The following is an 18,705-nucleotide window of genomic DNA, read 5'->3' as shown; positions in this document are numbered from 1 at the left end:
TTGTTTTGAAAGATTTTAAGCCCCGAGAGTGAAGGCAGAGCCGATGTGACAGTGAAGCTATCATTGGAGGTCTAATAATATTTTGCAATGAGTGTTGTTGATGTTTCGGTTTCATTGCAAAAGAATATTCGACCTCCAATGATAGCCCAATGATAGCTTTAAGGTTAGTCTTTTATTAAAACAAGAAATAGGAAATGTGTGTAAAAATAGACCTAATGAATAATTAAATTATAGTTTAAAAAAGCCAACAACACGCTTTTATTACAAAAAGAACTAAGAAGAAAAAAAATCTCTATTGATTTAAAGACTCGTTAAATAAGGATATGAAGTTCCCTAACTTGATGCTATTTAACCTTTTAAACTAGCTTAATATAGGATTAAAGTAATTGGCACGTAGTCATAGTCGAAATAAAGTCCACTGTAGAGTTAGTTGCAGTTATTTTTTACAGGCATCTTATTGGAAACATAAAGCACCCCATTGGTAGAGGAGGGCTTTGGGTGTACGAATTTGTTGTAACATTAGGAGTTGAAGACTTGATCTAGCTGCTAGTCTCTTAAAGCTTCCTTCAATCATATCATAAGCAGATTTCCCGTGTGAACTTGCAACAAAATTCAATTCTCTCATTTCCTTGAAGGGATTTTCATGATTTCAGACCTTTAGTAAAGTTAATATGATTTATTTATATTGTTTTTGTTTTTTTACACACCTTTTCTCTTTCAAAAATATACAACTTCATAAAATTTCAATGTCTATTTATCATATTGCTCGAGCGTTAGATGATCTAGAGTCCATACACGTGAGTAGCCCATTACGCCCATTTATGTACTTAAAGTTGACATTATAGACAATGTTTTTATGTAAAAATAAAAATTTGTAAAAATGCTATAATCAAAAAAAAATTAAAAAGATAAATGTTTAGTTAATTATTTTGTTTTTTATACGTTGCACTTTAATGTAAAAAATGTACAATTAAAACCCATAATGAGACGGAAGAAATACATTTTTTTCATTAAGTTTCGTTAAAAGGTTTCCAAGATACAGCACTTTAAAAAAGGTATGTATGACGTTTTTCTAAAATTTAAGTCCCTTGTAAATAGGCAACCCTACGACTCATGTCATCTAAACCTTCAATCTACTCAACTTTCATCATTTCACTGTGAGTTAATACGTAAACATATATCGAAGCTCCGATTGTTTCATTCTCTTGTTGTATATTTTTAATTGAAAGAAACTGTTGATATTTTCATTCGATGCATCGCAAATATCGATGTTTTTATACGATGCTATATTTCGATGCATCAAATGAAAAAAAAACCATCAATGTATTTTTTTGACTTGCATCCCTAACCGTACGTACAAGGATCACTTCTGGCCACTCCCAGGTGAATGGCAGTCAAAAGCTTTTCCCACTTACGTCGACTTCATCATATATTATTTACCGAGTACAAAAATGGACAATAGAAAAAATTTAATTTTCACTGGGCACGTTCAGAAGGCGCAGGAGCTCAGTAATTGTTGGGATTGAACCTTCTGAACGCGTTGTTGTGTACTTCTGATCGACTGAACAGTTGCGTGTTATGGTAAATTTTTGCTGATAATTTGATACAACATGTTGGTGTGTACCTTTGAGAAATGAATTTGACAGCGAATGTATCAAGCCGTTCAGAAGACGCAACGGTTGCGCTCAAATGCTGCGCCATCTGAACCTATCTATTGAAAAAATATATTCAAATAACGACAAAATTTAATGGGTAAATGATGATTTTTATTACCAAATTAAACCCGGTTTGGTCCCATGCATTTTTTTTAAAACATTAGTGCTTAACCGCCGATGATTAAATAAAATTACAAAAAATGTATGTATTTTTTATATGTACTTCATTCTGTTGGGTAGAAGAAAATTTAGAACGAAAACATTTGGGTTGTTCAAACTTGCCTGGTTATCAGGTTATCTGATTAAAAGTTATTATTCTCTAGTGTAAGTTATTTTTGTAAACTGAATAAAAAATATAACCACATAACCAGATAACCTGCTAACTAGGCAAGTGTGAATAACCCAATTATGATAAAAAAATTAGGTAATTATGTTGAAATACACACGGACCTTTATTTTATGTTGGGTACAGGATTATATGGTTATCTGTCTACTGGGTCTCATAAGACCAAAATTTGTCACCATTTGACAAAATTGTGGAACTATATTAAGGTTTTATGCTATCTCGTCTTTAGTTCAGTCAAATTACGAACATCTTATGATTTTTTGCAGCGTGATAAATTTTATTTGATAACTTTAAGGCTAGTCACAGGGACTGTAAGCCTTGGTTTTCGGGACTCAGGGGTTGTGAAATCTTGAAAACAACGGCGATAAAGGTGTTTTCGAATTCAGGGGACAACCATCTTAGGAGCTCAACCAAATTTTAACTAAATGGTAGTTATTCCCTTCGACTGGCTAACTGTGCCTTAGACGGTCCCAAGCCCGGTTTGAGAAAACAGGAGGGAAGACAGGGGGCTTTGGTATTTCCAGGGTACGGGCTTGACAACCCCGTCTACCCCAGTTAAAGGCTAAAGTCCTGAGTCGGTGGAGGCTCAACTGGCAGAAGAGTCTACGGCTTTCGAAAGTCATACCAAAGACTTTAAAATGGTGCCACGGGGAACAGATGCCCCCGGAGTGAGTTCGTCGGCGAGACGAGGAAAACTGGTGACACAAGCAAGGCTTGCAAGACTGGCAAGACAAGTATTAGCATGGCAAACACGACTAGAAAAAAAGGTGAAAATGAAGTTAAAAGAAAGCTGGAGAATGAAGGAAAATGTTTTTAAACCGTGGTAAAAGCTGGAGATGATGGAAAAGTGGTGCGCAAGTTGAGCAATTCGATCCGTTGCGAAAGTTGAGCGAGTGGTGTCACCTCTCCTGGTTAGAGGAGGGTGCCCACGAGCGAGGCGAGTAAGACGTATGAGATGAGCAAGACGAAGCAAGATGATGAATGTGTGCAAGTTGAACAACTCGAGTCGTTGCGAAAGTTGAGCGAGTCACGCAACCTCTCCTTTGCCCCCGGAGGGTGCCTAGTGTGACGAGCGAGGCAAGTAAGACGGCGAGACGAAGCAAGTTGATGAATGTGAGAATGAAGGAAAATGTTTCTAAACCATGGAAAATGATGGAAAAGTGGTGCGCAAGTTGAGCAACTCGATCCGTTGCGAAAGTTGAGCTAGTGGTGTCACCTTTCCTGGTTAGAGGAGGGTGCCCGCGAGTGAGGCGAGTAAAACGTGTGAGATGAGCAAGACGGAGCATGATGGTATGAAGTGTGCATGTTGAAATGGAGATGAATAGTCGTGTAAGTCGTTCTAGTGTGAGTTGAGTCAGTTAAGTGAGTCAGGGTGAGTTGAGCCAATCGAGCAAATCTCGCCGGCGAGCATAACTCCGGTCTGTTCATGGGTACGGCCTCTTCGGGGAGTATCGTGGTGGCTGTGGTTTAATACCTAAATGTAGAACTCGTTAGGGGTTCAATGTGGAGCTGCATTTCAACCGGGTGCCGGGACCCAAAGAATGGCAGAGATTTTAGGTAGGTTTCGGCCTTACCAAGGTGGTAAGTGTGTCCACCACACACGGCCGATTGGAACTGAAGTGCTTGCATTTCAGGGCAGTGATTAAGGCAAAAATTAATCCGTTGTGCTAAGTGTGGGCACCGTGACGCTAAGCCTTTTGGCAGGAAATCACGATAAACCCTACATGCATCTGGCCCCGCAGTATTCAACAAGGTTTCAAACAAAGTAGAAGCTGAACCTAGGAATTGAATACCACGCAAAAATGTTCAGTTTAGAAATTCGCGACCCTACATTGGCAGAACTACATAATAAACATTCTAGATAAATCTTTAAAACTAAAAAAACATACATACCTTTAACCACTAGACTTATCGACGATTCTTCTTCACCCAACTCGTTCTTAGCAAGTATGGTGTATTCACCTGCATCTTCTGTTGTGATGTTTTTTATTACTAAAGACATGCTTTCCTCATCCGCATAGAGAATCTTGTGCTTTTCGCCTAATTCGATAACTTCCCCATCATGCTTCCATTGAACTCCCGGTTTAGGAAAACCTTTGCATTGTAATTCCAGGATTGCTGTTCCGCCTATACTGGTGTTAGCTTCACGATGTTCAATGATCAAAGATGGTTTTTCGGGTTCTCGGTGCAATGTTTGTATTGCACCTTGAACGGAAAGTTCAGCACTACATGAAATATTGCCAGTAGATGTTTGAGCCACGCATGTATAAATTCCTGCATCCTCTGGTTTGACGTGTTGGAATACCAGAGCTAATGAATCTTCATCTTCGCCAAACAAAACCTTGAATCTTTCTTCTGGATCGAAATCGACTCCATTACGCTTCCACACGAATGTGGTCTTTTCTCCAGGTTGAAGAATTTGACCACTTAAGGACCCAAAAGGATTTTTGTCTTCTATACGCATAAAAATCATAAACATATAAAATAATTAAAATTTGATTAACCAATTGCAATAAAATTATATATGTAATTCTTCGCTTGACACGCAATACCTTGCATACGCCAAATTCATATCCACGTATAATATTGACCGAAAATTTCACAAAGGGGCAAAGAAACTTATTTTCTTCAAAACTTTTGAATGGATTTCCAACTGAACTATATACTTTGTTAAGTAAGGAAGCATTGTTTTCTGTGCTTTCTTATATGTACATACGTGGCACTGCATTTGGCGAGTACGAGGTATTGCGCGCCAAGCGACGATATGTATGAGAAGGCCTCGTCAAGTGGGCCAGGAAAGTGAAAAAAAAATAATCACGGATTTTTGAAAATGGGACATTGTTCTAAAGTACATATAATGCTTACATAAAGCATATAAATATTTTGAAAAAATTCCTATATTTGTCCATATACATATGTATGTATGTATATTAGACTGCGCCTTCACCTTAACCTGCGGGCTGTGTCGGAGCCACATCCCCTAAGCTGAAACGTAGAATACGTGATATTAATAAGATCACATTTTATATTATATATACTGAATTTTACCTTGTACACACCCCTGTTACCACCCGCTGTTCAAAATATCTTCAAACTTAAACATTCTTAAATATTCTTGGTCTAACACTGTAATTGTGGTACATATTTAAAGTAACTAATTCCCTTAATTTAAGTTGAATTTAATTTGTAAACGGGTGGCAAACTCTTCAAAATATTAGCGAACTGCAACCTTTTTCGCCTGACACCCATATCAATTCAATGTTCTAACTGCCTTGATTTAAGTTGAACTTCATTTTTTAGCAGGTGGCAACGCTTCTACGTATTATTTAGAAATAAAGAAAATTTCTCAAGGGGGCCACCCAAAATTAGAAGGTCAAGATTTTTTCGCACAAATCACTTAATCGGTTAACAACTATAAAAAAATATGCTTTAAACAATTCTGCAAAATTCAAAGTTTTACAAGAGTTATTATTATTAACTTTATTAACTATTATTTATTATCTACTGATTCATAGCATGTGTCTTGCTGATTTCTCCCACGATAATAGTTACTTAGACGCGCTTTAGCCTGATTGTTTCAATTTTTCAAATAATCATTATTTTGTATACCATTTTTAAGTTTTTAAAAAAGTTGTATAAACAAATGGAAATATTTATTACTTTTCGATCAGATTTTTTAATCGTTTTCATTGAAATCAATCCTTATTCTATAATACATTATTTAAAAGAAAAAAACACGGAAACTTGCACGGAGGCGCTAGTTATTAATTTTTTCGCTCCTGCCACGGGTGCTTTTGCCTTCATGCCGCGCGGACTCGCAGCGCGCGTTGTTCAACCAGAGAACGCAAAAGAAATAATATTTATTTGTAAACATAAGCATAGATTATTTATTAAAATTTTTTTTAAGTTGTATACATAAATATGTACATAAATAACAAGCATATTTGTAGGATTTCATTTAACGCTGTCACACTTACGTTTTTTACCAACGCTAATAATTAATTCGAGCGTATCTTAAGTTTAAGATACTTAAACAAAGTTAAATTGTATTTAATGATTTGAATTTGAACAGAGTTAGAATTGAATTTTAATAATATAGATAGAAATTTAAACGCGTCGTCTAGCCACACGTCTTCGCTTGGTTCGCGTTACTCTTCAACTGAACTTCGTCTCTCGTCGCACATGCAAATGCTGTCGCTTTGCAGCAAGCCTTAACCCTTAACAACTCCCACATTCGGCCATCCTGTTATACATTCGCCTCGAATGTTGCGTCGCTATCTTTTGCCCACGGCTTCATATATTCAGCGCAGGATGTTGAATTAATCGGACCTTCAGAATTTTTAAGTTTTCGTACATCATACGAGTTGTTACCTTTGCTTTTCGTTATTTGGTAGGGACCCAAAAATTTTGGTTTCAGCTTGGGACCGCTACCAAATTGTGTACGCTTGATTGCTACCAAGTCACCGACTTTATACGGATGCGCTGATTTACGTCTGAGATAATAAGTTTTCTTGTTTTCTTGCTGAATTTTGAGGATTTGCAACTTCGCCTGCCTACGTTGTTCGCAACGCTCGTTGCTAAATAGTGTTGTAATTTCCTGATGGATGAGGTCGCGTATTTGGTGATCATCTTTTGTTCGCATCTTTGCGCCAATCAATAGTTCAAAAGGTGTAGTGTTTATACTCCTCGAAAATGTCGAATTAATTGTTTGCTGGACCCTGTCCACGTATCTAAACCATTTCGTCGGGTGGTCAATGCTGAGTTTCGACAAGACTGAAATAATAAATGCATTCAGCCCCTCGACTTGCCCATTCACGGTTGGCAAACCTGTTGTTATCTGAAGTAGCTTTATATTTTCGCTGTCACAATAAGTTTGGAAGTCGTTTGAGGAAAAAGCCGCGCCTCTATCGAAGATAATATTTGTTGGATTTCCAAAAACCATACTCTGGCTTCGCAGCTTCGATATGACTTCTTGCGTAGTTGTCGATTTGGTGGGATACAGCCAGCAAAACTTGGTAAAAGAGCCAACCACTGCTAAAATATATTTGTAATTTTTATTTGTTGACTCCAACGGCCCCAGAAAGTCTATGTGGAATGTGTATAATGGTGTCTCCTCTTTGTGAAACGGATGTAGTAAACCTTCTTGTTTTCCTAGTTTACGATTGCTCAGTATACACGGCACGCAGCTAGTAATGTATTTTTTAACCTTCTCATCGAGGTTTGGTATGAAAAAATCTTGAATGATAAGTTCTTTTGTCTTTTTGATAGAAAAATGGCCTCTACCATGAGCACGGCTATTAATTTGGTTTTGCATACCTTCCGGAACTACTACTAATTCGTTATCATTACAGATTTTGTACAAAATATTGGCTCTTAGAAAATAATCATCATAGGAACTCCTATTATGGTTGAGGATTTCTCGAACAGCTTTTAATTTTTCGTCTTGTTCGTTCTTGTGCTTGACCTATTCTAGTGGTTAGATCATCGTCGCGTATCATCATAACTGCGTATCGGCTAAGGGCGTCGACGTGCTTCATACGAACGCCGCTTCTATGCTCCACAATGTAATCAAACTCTTGCAAAAGTAAGATCCATCTCGCTACTCGTGTGCACAAACTTTTCTTCTCCAATGATACCTAGTAAGTACACTCTGAACTTAGTTAACGCCTCCACCACAGCAAGTATTTCCAGTTGTAGCTTGTGAATTTTCTTTGCGCATCTGTAGTCTTTTTACTCATATAATATACTGGGTGAAGCTACCCATCGTCTGGCGATTTTTGTATTAGTACAGCCCCGAAGCCATCTATTGAAGCGTCAGTGTGTAATTCAGTTTCGTATTTTGGATTATAAATACCAAGCACAGGATTTTCAACTAGTGCCTTTTTTAGAAAATTAATTGCTTTTTCTTCTTGGTACCCAATTTTAAATGTCCTATTTTGTTTTGTCATGTCTGTTAGGGGTTTCGCAATAACTGAGTAATCTGGTATAAACTTTCTAAAATGCCCTGCTAACCCCAAGAAGCTGAGAAGTTGTTTCGGCGTCTGCGGTACTTTGTAATTTAATACAGCTTCGATTTTCTCTGGCGATGCACGGAGCTTCTGGTTTTCAATAACGTAACCGAGGAATGTTACCTTACTTTTCAGGAACTGACATTTCTTGATATTATATATATAGATATAGATTCTCTAGCGCATGTTTTTCGTCTCTTGCTGGAATTATGATGTCGTCGATGTAGGGAAGTGCAATGCCCCTTCGTGTCAAATTTCTAAAAATCGCGTTTATATGCCTCTGTAAAATACCAGGCGAATTGGATAGATCAAACGGCACCTTGCAAAATTGATACTGGCCGCCTTGGGTTACGAATGAGGTAAATTTTCTGCTGGATTCTGCCACAGGCACGTGGAAGAACCCATTCTTCAGGTCTATAGTGCTGAAAATCTTCGCATCTTGTAAGCGATACAGCAGGTCATCTATAAGCGGAAGTGGAAAATGGTCTTTGATAATTACCTTATTAATTTGTCGAAAATCTCTGCACAGCCTGTGCGATCCATCTCGTTTCTTTACTAAAACTAAACTAAACTAGACTGGTAAAGTCGGAATTTGATACTTCAATTATTCCGTCCTTTAGCCATTCGTCCACTTGTGCGTCCACAATAGCAGCTTGTGAGAAAGGCAATCGGCGCGGTCTCAAGAAAATTGGTGATTCATCACTTAGCACTATACGCATCTCTACATTTGTTGTTGCAGTCTTAGCTGGTTTATAATCTGATATCAGTTCACGCACTTTTCGTTTTGCCACCTCACTTGCGTTAACATCAATGTCGAGTTCATATTTATCAACTACCGCATCTATTTTCATTAAAGCTATTTCTTCGTTCGCGTCAGTGTCCACTTGGATCCTTTTAATTTTCAAACCGTCTCGATTTATTGTTATTTCAGCTTTTAAACACAATTCTTCGCCAAGAACTACTTCAATATCCATACACTTAGATGAAACCACGTAAAATGTTAAATAAAATGTTTGACCGTCTATTTGTATATCGTGTTCAAAATAACCAACTGGTTTAATTTTGTTTTCGTTTGAATTTGCACCAAATCCAATTAGACTAATATTACACGCACTCAATTTCGGCATATTTAAATTTGTATACACGTCGTGTGCAGTGTTGCCGTTTTAGCCCTTTGGTGGCTAAATTTGGCTACCAAATTCTTTTTTTGGCCACAAAAATTTGAAATTGCCCCTAGCCCTTTTTTTAGCCCTTTTCAAAATTTATTCATCATTGACATTAAAATTTTTTTTTATGATTTTCATGAATTTAACTCTTCGCTCATAAAGCGAACGCCTTTCCTTTAAGGCAAGTAAACATATGTCTATGTATGTTCCTTACGTTTCTGGGCCGTTATCTTATCCGTTAACGATTTAACTATACTTTAAAATAGGTAAGTTGGCGGCCCTTAATATGCTTTATGTGTTACACAAAAAATTTTTTTGTTGAATAAAATATTAATTCTTTTCAGAGTTCATTGTTTTTCTATACCAGTAATTATAGAAAATGTTTGCGTGTATACTTATATATTTATACTAGCAGTACCCCGGTGTGCTTCTCTACACCAAATATTGAAAAACGAATGAAAAGTCCCGGAATTTTTCTATATGAAAATTTATCATTTGTTTTGTTTCAAAATTTTTGATTCTTTATTTTAAATCTTAATCCAACACATTTGGATATAGAACATTTTTTGTTTTTCCATCTTGGGTATGAATAAATAAACAATTTGGAATGCCAACTCTTGAACAGGCCAATTCCAGTACTCTACCACAAATATTTCAAGAGATATACAACAACAAAATTTTAGTTAGTATGGGTGGTGCCACGCCCCCTCTTCCGAATTCGGGAAAACTTCGCATAAACCATCTGCATGATAAATCGAATATGCCACATAAATTTGGTTGAATTCGGTGAAGCTGTTGTCAAGTTATGAGGTCACACCAAAAACGTGCACTTATTTTTATATATAAGAAGATGTAGGTAAAAAAATTTAGCTACCATTTTTAGCCACAACGACGATTTTTAGCTCTTTTTTAGCCCTTTTTTAGCTGGAATTTAGCTACCACTAAAAACGTTTCGCGGCAACACTGGTCGTGTGTCACAATATTAAATTTGCTTCCTGTGTCGAATAATACTGTATAATTCTTGTCGCCGATTATCACATTTTTGTTAGTTAGATCACGCTTTATTACGATTTGGCGAGTATTTGCATTGACTTCTTTTTTGTTTTCTTCGCAATTCGCTGAAATGTGCCCGAAACGATTGCACCTAAAACATTTTCTGCCCTTTTTTTTGTTTCGTAGCGCGTTTACGCATAATTTCATAGCACTTTAACTTGTCCTTAAAATCGTTCATGTTTTTTGCACCGTATAACATCGCTTTGTTTACACTCCCATCAGCAATTCCATCAATTATGTATTGCATTACCGCGGCATTTTCAATATTACCTTGTGAAGCTATTTCTTTCATGCCGTAGAAATATTCTTGTATACCTCCGTTTTTTTTTATTTTTCGTTCACACAGCCGCACAGCCGAGTAGCAACGCACTATTTGTTGTAGATTTAAATTCACTTATTAATGCGTCTTTCAATGTATGCCACGAATTCAGGCCTCTTTCACTCAGTACAAATAATTTTGCTATTCCGCGTAATGATTTTTTCGCGAACACTAGCTTTTGGAAGCTGTCCCAATGCATCAAAATAGCTTGTTCTTCGAATTCTTGTGCCCACACTTCCACTGGAATCTTATTAGAACCATCAAATATTCTAATTGAATCCTCTACGTCGCGTAATGTCATCGCAAATTTTATCAATTGGTATGTAGCACTGTTGCTCATGCGCATGTCGTTGTGTTTTTCGTTTCTTTTGTTTGAATTAATAGCTTTGTCGTTTTTCTCGTTTGCAGCAGAAGGAAAGCTGTAGTAGTTTGTAATTTCACCACGATTTACACTTAATTCGCTGTTTTTCTCCACATCGTTGTCGCTCTGCTTGTCGGCGTTGTTAGCATCGTTTTTCATCTTCTTCGTCTTCATTCTCATCAGCTTCGTCGTTGGTTCGCTCAGAGAAGAAATGACGTCGTCGTAAATTTTTGAATATGTGTAGCTGCACGTCAGCTACATTGTAGTCGATTCCTAACATGTTGCAAATGGTTACTAGGTCGCGTTCGTTCAAATTTGTATTCACGTATTTTGCTTATAGCTCGAATTCTGCGCTGCCTTCGTCGTAGGCAAAGCCACAGAACTCTCGGAGTCGTTGACGGTTATTTCTATCGCCTTCACTTTCAAAAATTTATTTATGTAGCGTCGCGATTTTAGCCTTACTCATACTGCGCAGGCTCCTCTGAATAAAATCGTTGAGGCATGCCATTTTGCAAATGAAAATCCTTTTAATTGTTGTTGTATTTGCGAGATTTTAGCACGATTTAAACTTTTTATAAACATACATACGTCTCGTCACTGCTACAGGTTTTTGTGTTGTTTAAATTTTAATTACACGGTACTTCAATGCCTTTGTCTTTGGGTGAGCCCCCATCTATGTAGGATTTCATTTACCGTTGTCATGATGATGTCAATGATTAATTCGAGCGTATCTTAGGTTTAAGATATTTAAACAAAGTTAAATTATATTTAATGATTTGAATTTGAACAGAGTTAGAATTGAATTTTAATAATATAGATAGAAATTTAAACGCGTCGTCTAGCCGCACGTCTTCGCTTGGTTCGCGTTTCTCTTCAACTGAACTTCGTCTCTCGTCGAACATGCAAATGCTATCGCTTTGCAGCAAGCCTTAACCCTTCACAACTCCCACATATTTATATATGTACGTATGTAAATATGCATGTATTTTGTCTTTACAGAGAAAAATACATAAAGAGGATAGCATAACCGTTTGTGCTTCAGAACCAAAAAACTGCTAAGCTTTTTTTAACACCCCCAAAATGGTTTGCTACTTGTAGCAGTTATGCTGTATACCTGTACGAAATATAATCCTTGGTTGAAAAATGTATTTGTGGATTGTTGTTCAAGGACATATTTACATATGTATGTATATATATTTAGATATGGGAAAATTTGCGTAAACAAAGAATAGAGGCCGGTCCACATACCTATAACTTTGGCGTTGCACGTTAAAAGTATGGTTTCTACAATGAAGCTCGGCAGAGAATGTCTTGGCCACTGAATTAATATATTACCGACAGATAAATTAATATTTCATATCAATAATTGCATGAAAAATTATATTTCTTGCTCTCATTTGATTAAAAGGCAAAAATATTTAACATAATTTTATTTATTTCCAACAGCTGACGACCGACGCGCGCGAACTTTATGCTTTCTGTTGGCGTTAGCGTTGCCAAATTTAGGCTATGTGCACGGCTGCATTGAAATTCGACGCCAACGCAACGCCAAAGTTGTAAGTATGCGGACCGGCCTCTATTCTTTGTTTACGCATATGTTCCCATATCTATATATACATATACACCGAGTCGGAAAAGTAGTAATGTATTAGAGGCGTGATAAATAAAATAATGTATTTCTTATGATTTCTCGATTATATTACTGCTAACTATGTAATCAGTATTTTAATGTACTCAAAAAGTTCCAAAATTTTCATACTAAAACACATTCATTTCTCGATACTAGGTAATGCAAAATTGAATGCCCCACTTTTCTTAGGACATCGCCCTGGAGGAAAAAATTCATTTTCGAATATGAAAAGGGTTGTTTTACTGATTATTTTTTCGATTACTATACATTACTTTTTCCACTGGGCATACATACATATGTCCTTGAACAACAATCCACAAATACATTTTTTCACCAAGGATTATATTTCGTACAGGTGGTATAAAGCATAACTGCTACAAGTAGCAAACTGTTTTGGGGGTGTTAAAAAGTGCTTAGTTGTTTTTTTCTTTCTGCGGCACAAACGATTATACTATCCTCATTATTTATTTTTCTCTGTAAAGACAAAATACATGCATATGTACATATGTACATACGTACTTATATAAATATGTATGCCATGAATGTACATATTTATGTATACAACTTTAAAAAAGATTGTACTAAATAATCTATGCTTATGTTTATAAATAAATTTTACTTTCTTGTGTTCTCTGGTTGCACAACGCTCGCTGCGAGTCCGCGCGGCACGCGGCATGAAGGCAAAAGCACCCCTGGAAGGAGCGAACAAAATTAATAACTAGCGCTTCCTTGCAAGTTTCCGTGTTCTTTTCTTTTAAATAATGTATTATACAATAAGGATTGATATTCAATGTAAACTATTAAAAATCTCATCGAGAAGTAATAAATATTTCCATTTGTTTATAAAATTGGGTGGGGGTGAAATAACACAAACGGCAATAACACAAAATTTGCTTTATTTCACTGGGGAATAATACCAAAATATGTGTTTTGCCTTATTTACCATTGCTTATTTATACTATTTGTAACAAAAACAGTTTACTGACAGAAGGAAAAAGAACTTTGTTTATTCTAACAAGTAATTTTTAGCAAAAAAAAACCGACTTCAACTCCCATATAAAAAAAAAAGATATATATATATTTCTCATGATCCACTGATAGGATCTCAACCAGATTAATATAGGACCACCTCTGAGGCACTACCTCTCCGATGCAAAAATTATCGAAATCTGTTGACGTGGTCCAAAGTTATGCGGTAACATACATACAAAAAAAAAAAAATATATTCCGACGAACTGATAATCTCCTCCTTGTTTGGAAGTCGGTTAAAAATACAATTAAACAAATATTTTTCCTTATGAAAAGTCTAACAAAATATAGGGAAGGCGTCCTCTTTGATAACTGCTCGGCAAATTGGACATTGGTTTTGTATGAATGTTGTCTGCATGCTTTTTAATATGTTGAAAATATTGCTAGAAAACCTCAAAATATTTGCATGGAACCATGGCGTAATAAAACAGCTTTCTAGCTTTATTTTCTGACATTCAGCTGCCTTATAGTCAAATTGTAAAGTCAATTTTCCATATAAGGCAGTGTCAAAATCTTTCTTCCCGCTCTGATTACTTCACCGCGTATAATTCCACCATGACATGGAACAAACAAAAGGTCCGTATCCGAACTGTGGATTTCGTTTGCGAAGACGGAGCGAGCATGTGGTACGAAATAGTGATGTAAAAATATGTAAAATTTTACCTACTACGTATATCCGGTATAAGCAGGTGGGTTGAATGGCGTAATAAACAGGTGAAGTAATAAAACAGCTTCCTCGCTTTATTTTCTGTCATTTGGCTGCCTTATAGTCACATTTTATAGGCAAATTTTCAAATAAGGCAGTGTCAAAGTCTTTTTTCTCTCTATAATATTACTACACCTGGTATAATTTCACCATGGGTGGGGTGCATGCAATAACACCATACGCAATAATTCCCATTACTTGGACATTAAAAAGCAGCTTCAGAAGTGAACTAGTGTTATTTTATTATTATTATTTTTTCTAAACGGTCATAACGCCACCAGTTCATAATTGCGAAAGGAAGGGAGGGGGCGGAAGCCGCGAGCGCGAGCGCGGCGTCGAACGCGGACCGCCGCGACGCTGGGCGCTTTCAAAATTGTAGACTTACAAATCCGTGCATTTAACTTGTTCATGTACTACTTTTTGTCAAATGTAACTGGGTGACTACCTACATATATGCACTATTTTGCTTTATTTCTCAATTGTTAAGTTTAAAAGTTGGTCTTATTGTTCAACGAGAAATTAAATAAAGCAAATTTGTGTTATTTCACATGCGATTGGGAAATAACACAAATTTGCGCTATTTCCGTTTGTCTTGACCATCCAATTTTGGGTGGCCGGCCCACTTGAGAGATTTTCACTCAAAGCTTTTTCAAAACCATTTCGATCAATACCCACAATGTTGTAATTGATTAACTTATTAAATAATTTTAATTTATTCATTAATCAGGTGGTTACTCTCGAAAAAATAAATCGTTATTGGATATCTAGAGGCCACCTTTTAATTTGATACCTCATCTTTTAAAATTCAACGAACGGTACAGATCTGATATGACAAAAAAGCTTTCGCGTATTATATAGTCCATAAAATACACCAATGAAAATTTGGTGCCTTTTAAAATTCAAAACTTGGCAACGGAATATTTGAAGACGCCCACCAAAATATTTCGGAAAAATTTTAAGATATAATATACTAGCCGGCCACATATGTGCGAGGCTTTGCCACGCGTTGAATGTGAAGATATTAAACAAGGTGTGATTGACAACTAAACAGGTTGCAACCCTACTAAAAATAATAATATATAATTGCGCATATGTAGGTCAAGCACTTTCATTTGACACCTCATTTCTTGTAATCTAACGAACAGCCCACAGTTTTTAAATTTTTTGAACAGTTTGCAACCCCCTTCGAAAAATAAAACCTTACTCCAAATCTGAAGGCCAAGCGTTTTCATTTGACAACTCATTTTTTTAAATTGAATGAACTGTGCGAATCTAAAGTCATTAACAAAAAATGTCCTCGCGTATTATACGTACAAATTTTTAAAAAGGTGGAAACCCCAAGTAAACAAACAATAAAGACTTATTTCATATGCAGAGACCAAATACTTTCACTTGGTACCTCAGTTTTTAGTCCAACAAACGGTGAAGATCTTATAATTTTTAAAAAGTGGCAACCCTAATCAAAAGTAGTACATTATTGAACATCTAAGCGCCCAGCACTTTTATTTGACATAGTGTTGCCATATACCCCGATATCCCATTCCCACAATCGGCCGTCCTGACAAGTTATTCGACTCTGAATAACTAGCGCCACGGTTTCGTGTTTTCGGCTATAGTTATCGTTTTAACCAGGCCCTCTTAGATGCCCACTTTCCACACCTCGTATCTACCGTGGTTTAGCTTGGCGGCTACCCTATACGGTCCTAAATATTTTGGCCTCAGTTTCATAGCGGTCCCAAATCGAGTCTTTTTGATGGCTACTAACTCACCGGTGTTATAACTGACTTCTTTTTTTCTGTTCTTGTTCAACGTTCTACATTTTTCGTTTTGTATTTTCCTTATATGGTCTTGAGCATTCTGTCTTGCTAAGTCTCGTTCAGTATCTAACTCCTCTACTGTTAAATCGTTTAAAATTTGTCGCAAATCTGGGTAGTAGTTTACCCGCATGTCTAATCCGGTGAGAATTTTAAAGGGTGATGTTTTAGTGCTGCGCGATATAGTGCTATTTAAAACCTGTTGTACCTTGGCCACGTGGTTGTACCACTGGGCAGGGTTGCTTTGACATTTCTTAGAGATAATTGGAATGACCGTTTTATGGACGCGCTCCACTTGTGCGTTCCCTCGAGGTACTCCTGTTGCAATTAGTAGGTGTTGAATATTTTCCCTATTGCAGTGGTCTCTGAAGATGTTGGACGTGAAAGCTGCGCCTCTGTCTGTTATCACCCGTTTAGGATTTCCAAATATCGAAGCCTGCCTTTCTAGTCTATCAATCACCTCCTTCACCCCCGTCGACTTTGTTGGGTATAACCACGTGAATTTCAAAAACCCGTCCACTATCACTAAGATGTGATTATATTTCTTGCGTGTTTCGGTTAAAGGTCCGACATGATCCATATGGTAGGTCCCTAACGGCTCACGAGCCTTATCGATCGGAGACAAAAACCCTTCATTTTTGCCTTTTTTTGCGTTTATAATTATGCATTCCACGCATCCCTTTACAACTTTTGCTACCTTTTCGGCCAAGGTGGGTATGTAGTAATTTTTTTCTATAAGCTCCTGTGTCTTTCTACACGTGAAATGATTCTGATCGTGATCTAGCTTTACCTCGTTCTCCATACCGGATGGTACTACCAGCAATTCTTTTAGGGGGTCACAATAAATTATACCGTTCTTCAAAAAAACTACTCATATTTTCCTGTTTCAAAGATCTTCCTTACTGCTCTAATCCACGTATCTTGCTCTTGTGCCTCTCTCAGTCTGGCTATTAGTGACTCCTCGGCTAGTAAACAGTAGACGCGACTCAGAGCGTCCACGTGCCTCATGCGCGTTCCTGATCTGTGCTCGACCACGTTATTCGTATTCTTACAGATACATAGCCCACCGCATTACCCTATCTGGTACATCTCTTTTCTTAACTGTCATGGCGAACGCATTGCAGTCGCTTGCTATTTTAAATTTCCTATCTTTAAGGTAAGTATGCCATTTCTGCAATGCCTTCACCACCGCTAAGATCTCGAGCTCAAATGCGCAGCACTTTTCTTCTGCCAATGTGGTTTTTCGGCTCATGTACTCTATTAGGTGGAACAACTGATCCTCCGAATCTTTTTGCAATAACACGGCTCCAAAACCATGTTTAGAAGCATCAGCGTGTATTTCCGTTTCCGCTGAAGGATCGAAAAATTTCAATGCCGGTGCATTTATCAGGGCCTTTTTTAACTCTTCCAAAGCTAACAACTGATCTACACCCATTTTAAAAGTTTCATCCATCCTAAGCAAATCGGAAAGTGGCTTGGCGATTATTGAGTAATCTCGTATAAAGCGTCTAAAAAACGATGTTAATCCCAAGAACCTCTGTATTTAATATAATATAACCCTACAAAACACTGCGGGTGAGTTGGTAATCCCAAATGGAACAAAACAAAATTCGTATTGACCGCTGTGGGTAACAAACGACGTATATTTTCGCAAGTTGGGTTCAACAGGTACGTGATAAAACCCGTTTTTTAAGTCGAGTGTTGTAAAAACTCTCGCGCCTTGCAACTTGTCTAGTACCTCATCGACTAGGGTCATAGGAAAGTTTCCCTCACGATCTTTTCGTTGATTTTGCGAAAATCACAACAGAATCTTTTTGTTCCAACTTTTTTTCGTCAGTACCACCGGTGATGCATACTCAGAAGTGCTGCGTCGTATTATTCCCTCTTCAAGCATCACTTGTATCTGTTGATCTATGTAGCGTTGGTCGTCAAATGACACTCGACGTGGACGCTGAAACACGGGCCTAGCATCAGACAGAATAAGATTCATCTGCACCGGAACGCTTGACGGCTTTCCCGGCAAGAAGGTAGTAACTAAACCCTCTACCTCCCTAGAAATATTGTCTTTCAAATGCGATAGACCGACGCCCTTCAACCCTCTCTCTGGCTCTTCACTCTCGGCTAAGCACAACGCTTTAAACTCTTTTAGAAGCTCATCTCCGCCTTCTAAGCTGACACATTCGCCCTGGGTTAATCCTGTCAACCCTACTGCCCTACGATTCGATACACTCATCTCAGTATCAACCACAGCGTCTCAGCTGCTCTTAGCGGTGTTCGCATTCTCTGCAGCCTCACGCACTGGCACCGTTCCCGTGCTTCCATTGTTTTGCTCTGGCGTAATTTCTCCGGACCTATCACCCTTGGTCTCTGGATCTACCTCTTTAGCTTTCTCATAGGTGTCATCAGTACCCAATGCGACCCGCGTACTCGGTTTCCTGAACGTTACTGTCCCTTGCCTAAAAAATAATTCCACATCCTTCAGAACGTCGCTTCCTATTATTATACTACGTGAAAAGTAATTTTTAACACCACCACGTCGATCTCGATTTCAGCACCGAAGCTTCCCAATGTCGTGAGTTGCCCCTTGCCTATTCCATACAATTGGCGCCTCTCCTTAC

The 18,705-nt window shown here is 37.5% G+C and overlaps 1 protein-coding gene across 1 annotated transcript in view; it reads right to left on the bottom strand.

Moving 5' to 3' along the window:
- Nucleotides 1-18,705, bottom strand: part of LOC118743562 (obscurin) — a 434,461-nt gene that overhangs the window by 199,163 nt on the left and 216,593 nt on the right. Inside the window, exons 12-15 of the mRNA XM_036476326.1 lie at nucleotides 17,163-17,595; nucleotides 8,609-8,986; nucleotides 6,254-6,643; nucleotides 3,895-4,477 (exon numbers count right to left, since the gene is read on the bottom strand). Of these exons, the coding sequence (XP_036332219.1) occupies nucleotides 3,895-4,477; nucleotides 6,254-6,643; nucleotides 8,609-8,986; nucleotides 17,163-17,595 (1,784 nt within the window). The remainder of the gene's footprint in view (nucleotides 1-3,894; nucleotides 4,478-6,253; nucleotides 6,644-8,608; nucleotides 8,987-17,162; nucleotides 17,596-18,705) is intronic.

The sequence above is a fragment of the Rhagoletis pomonella genome, unplaced genomic scaffold (assembly GCF_013731165.1).
Source record: "Rhagoletis pomonella isolate Grant_MI unplaced genomic scaffold, Rhpom_1.0 Rhpom_scaffold_00007, whole genome shotgun sequence".
NCBI classification, from domain to species: Eukaryota; Metazoa; Arthropoda; class Insecta; order Diptera; family Tephritidae; genus Rhagoletis; species Rhagoletis pomonella.
Note: the sequence above shows the minus strand (reverse complement) of the source record. Positions and strands in the feature narration are given on the sequence as shown.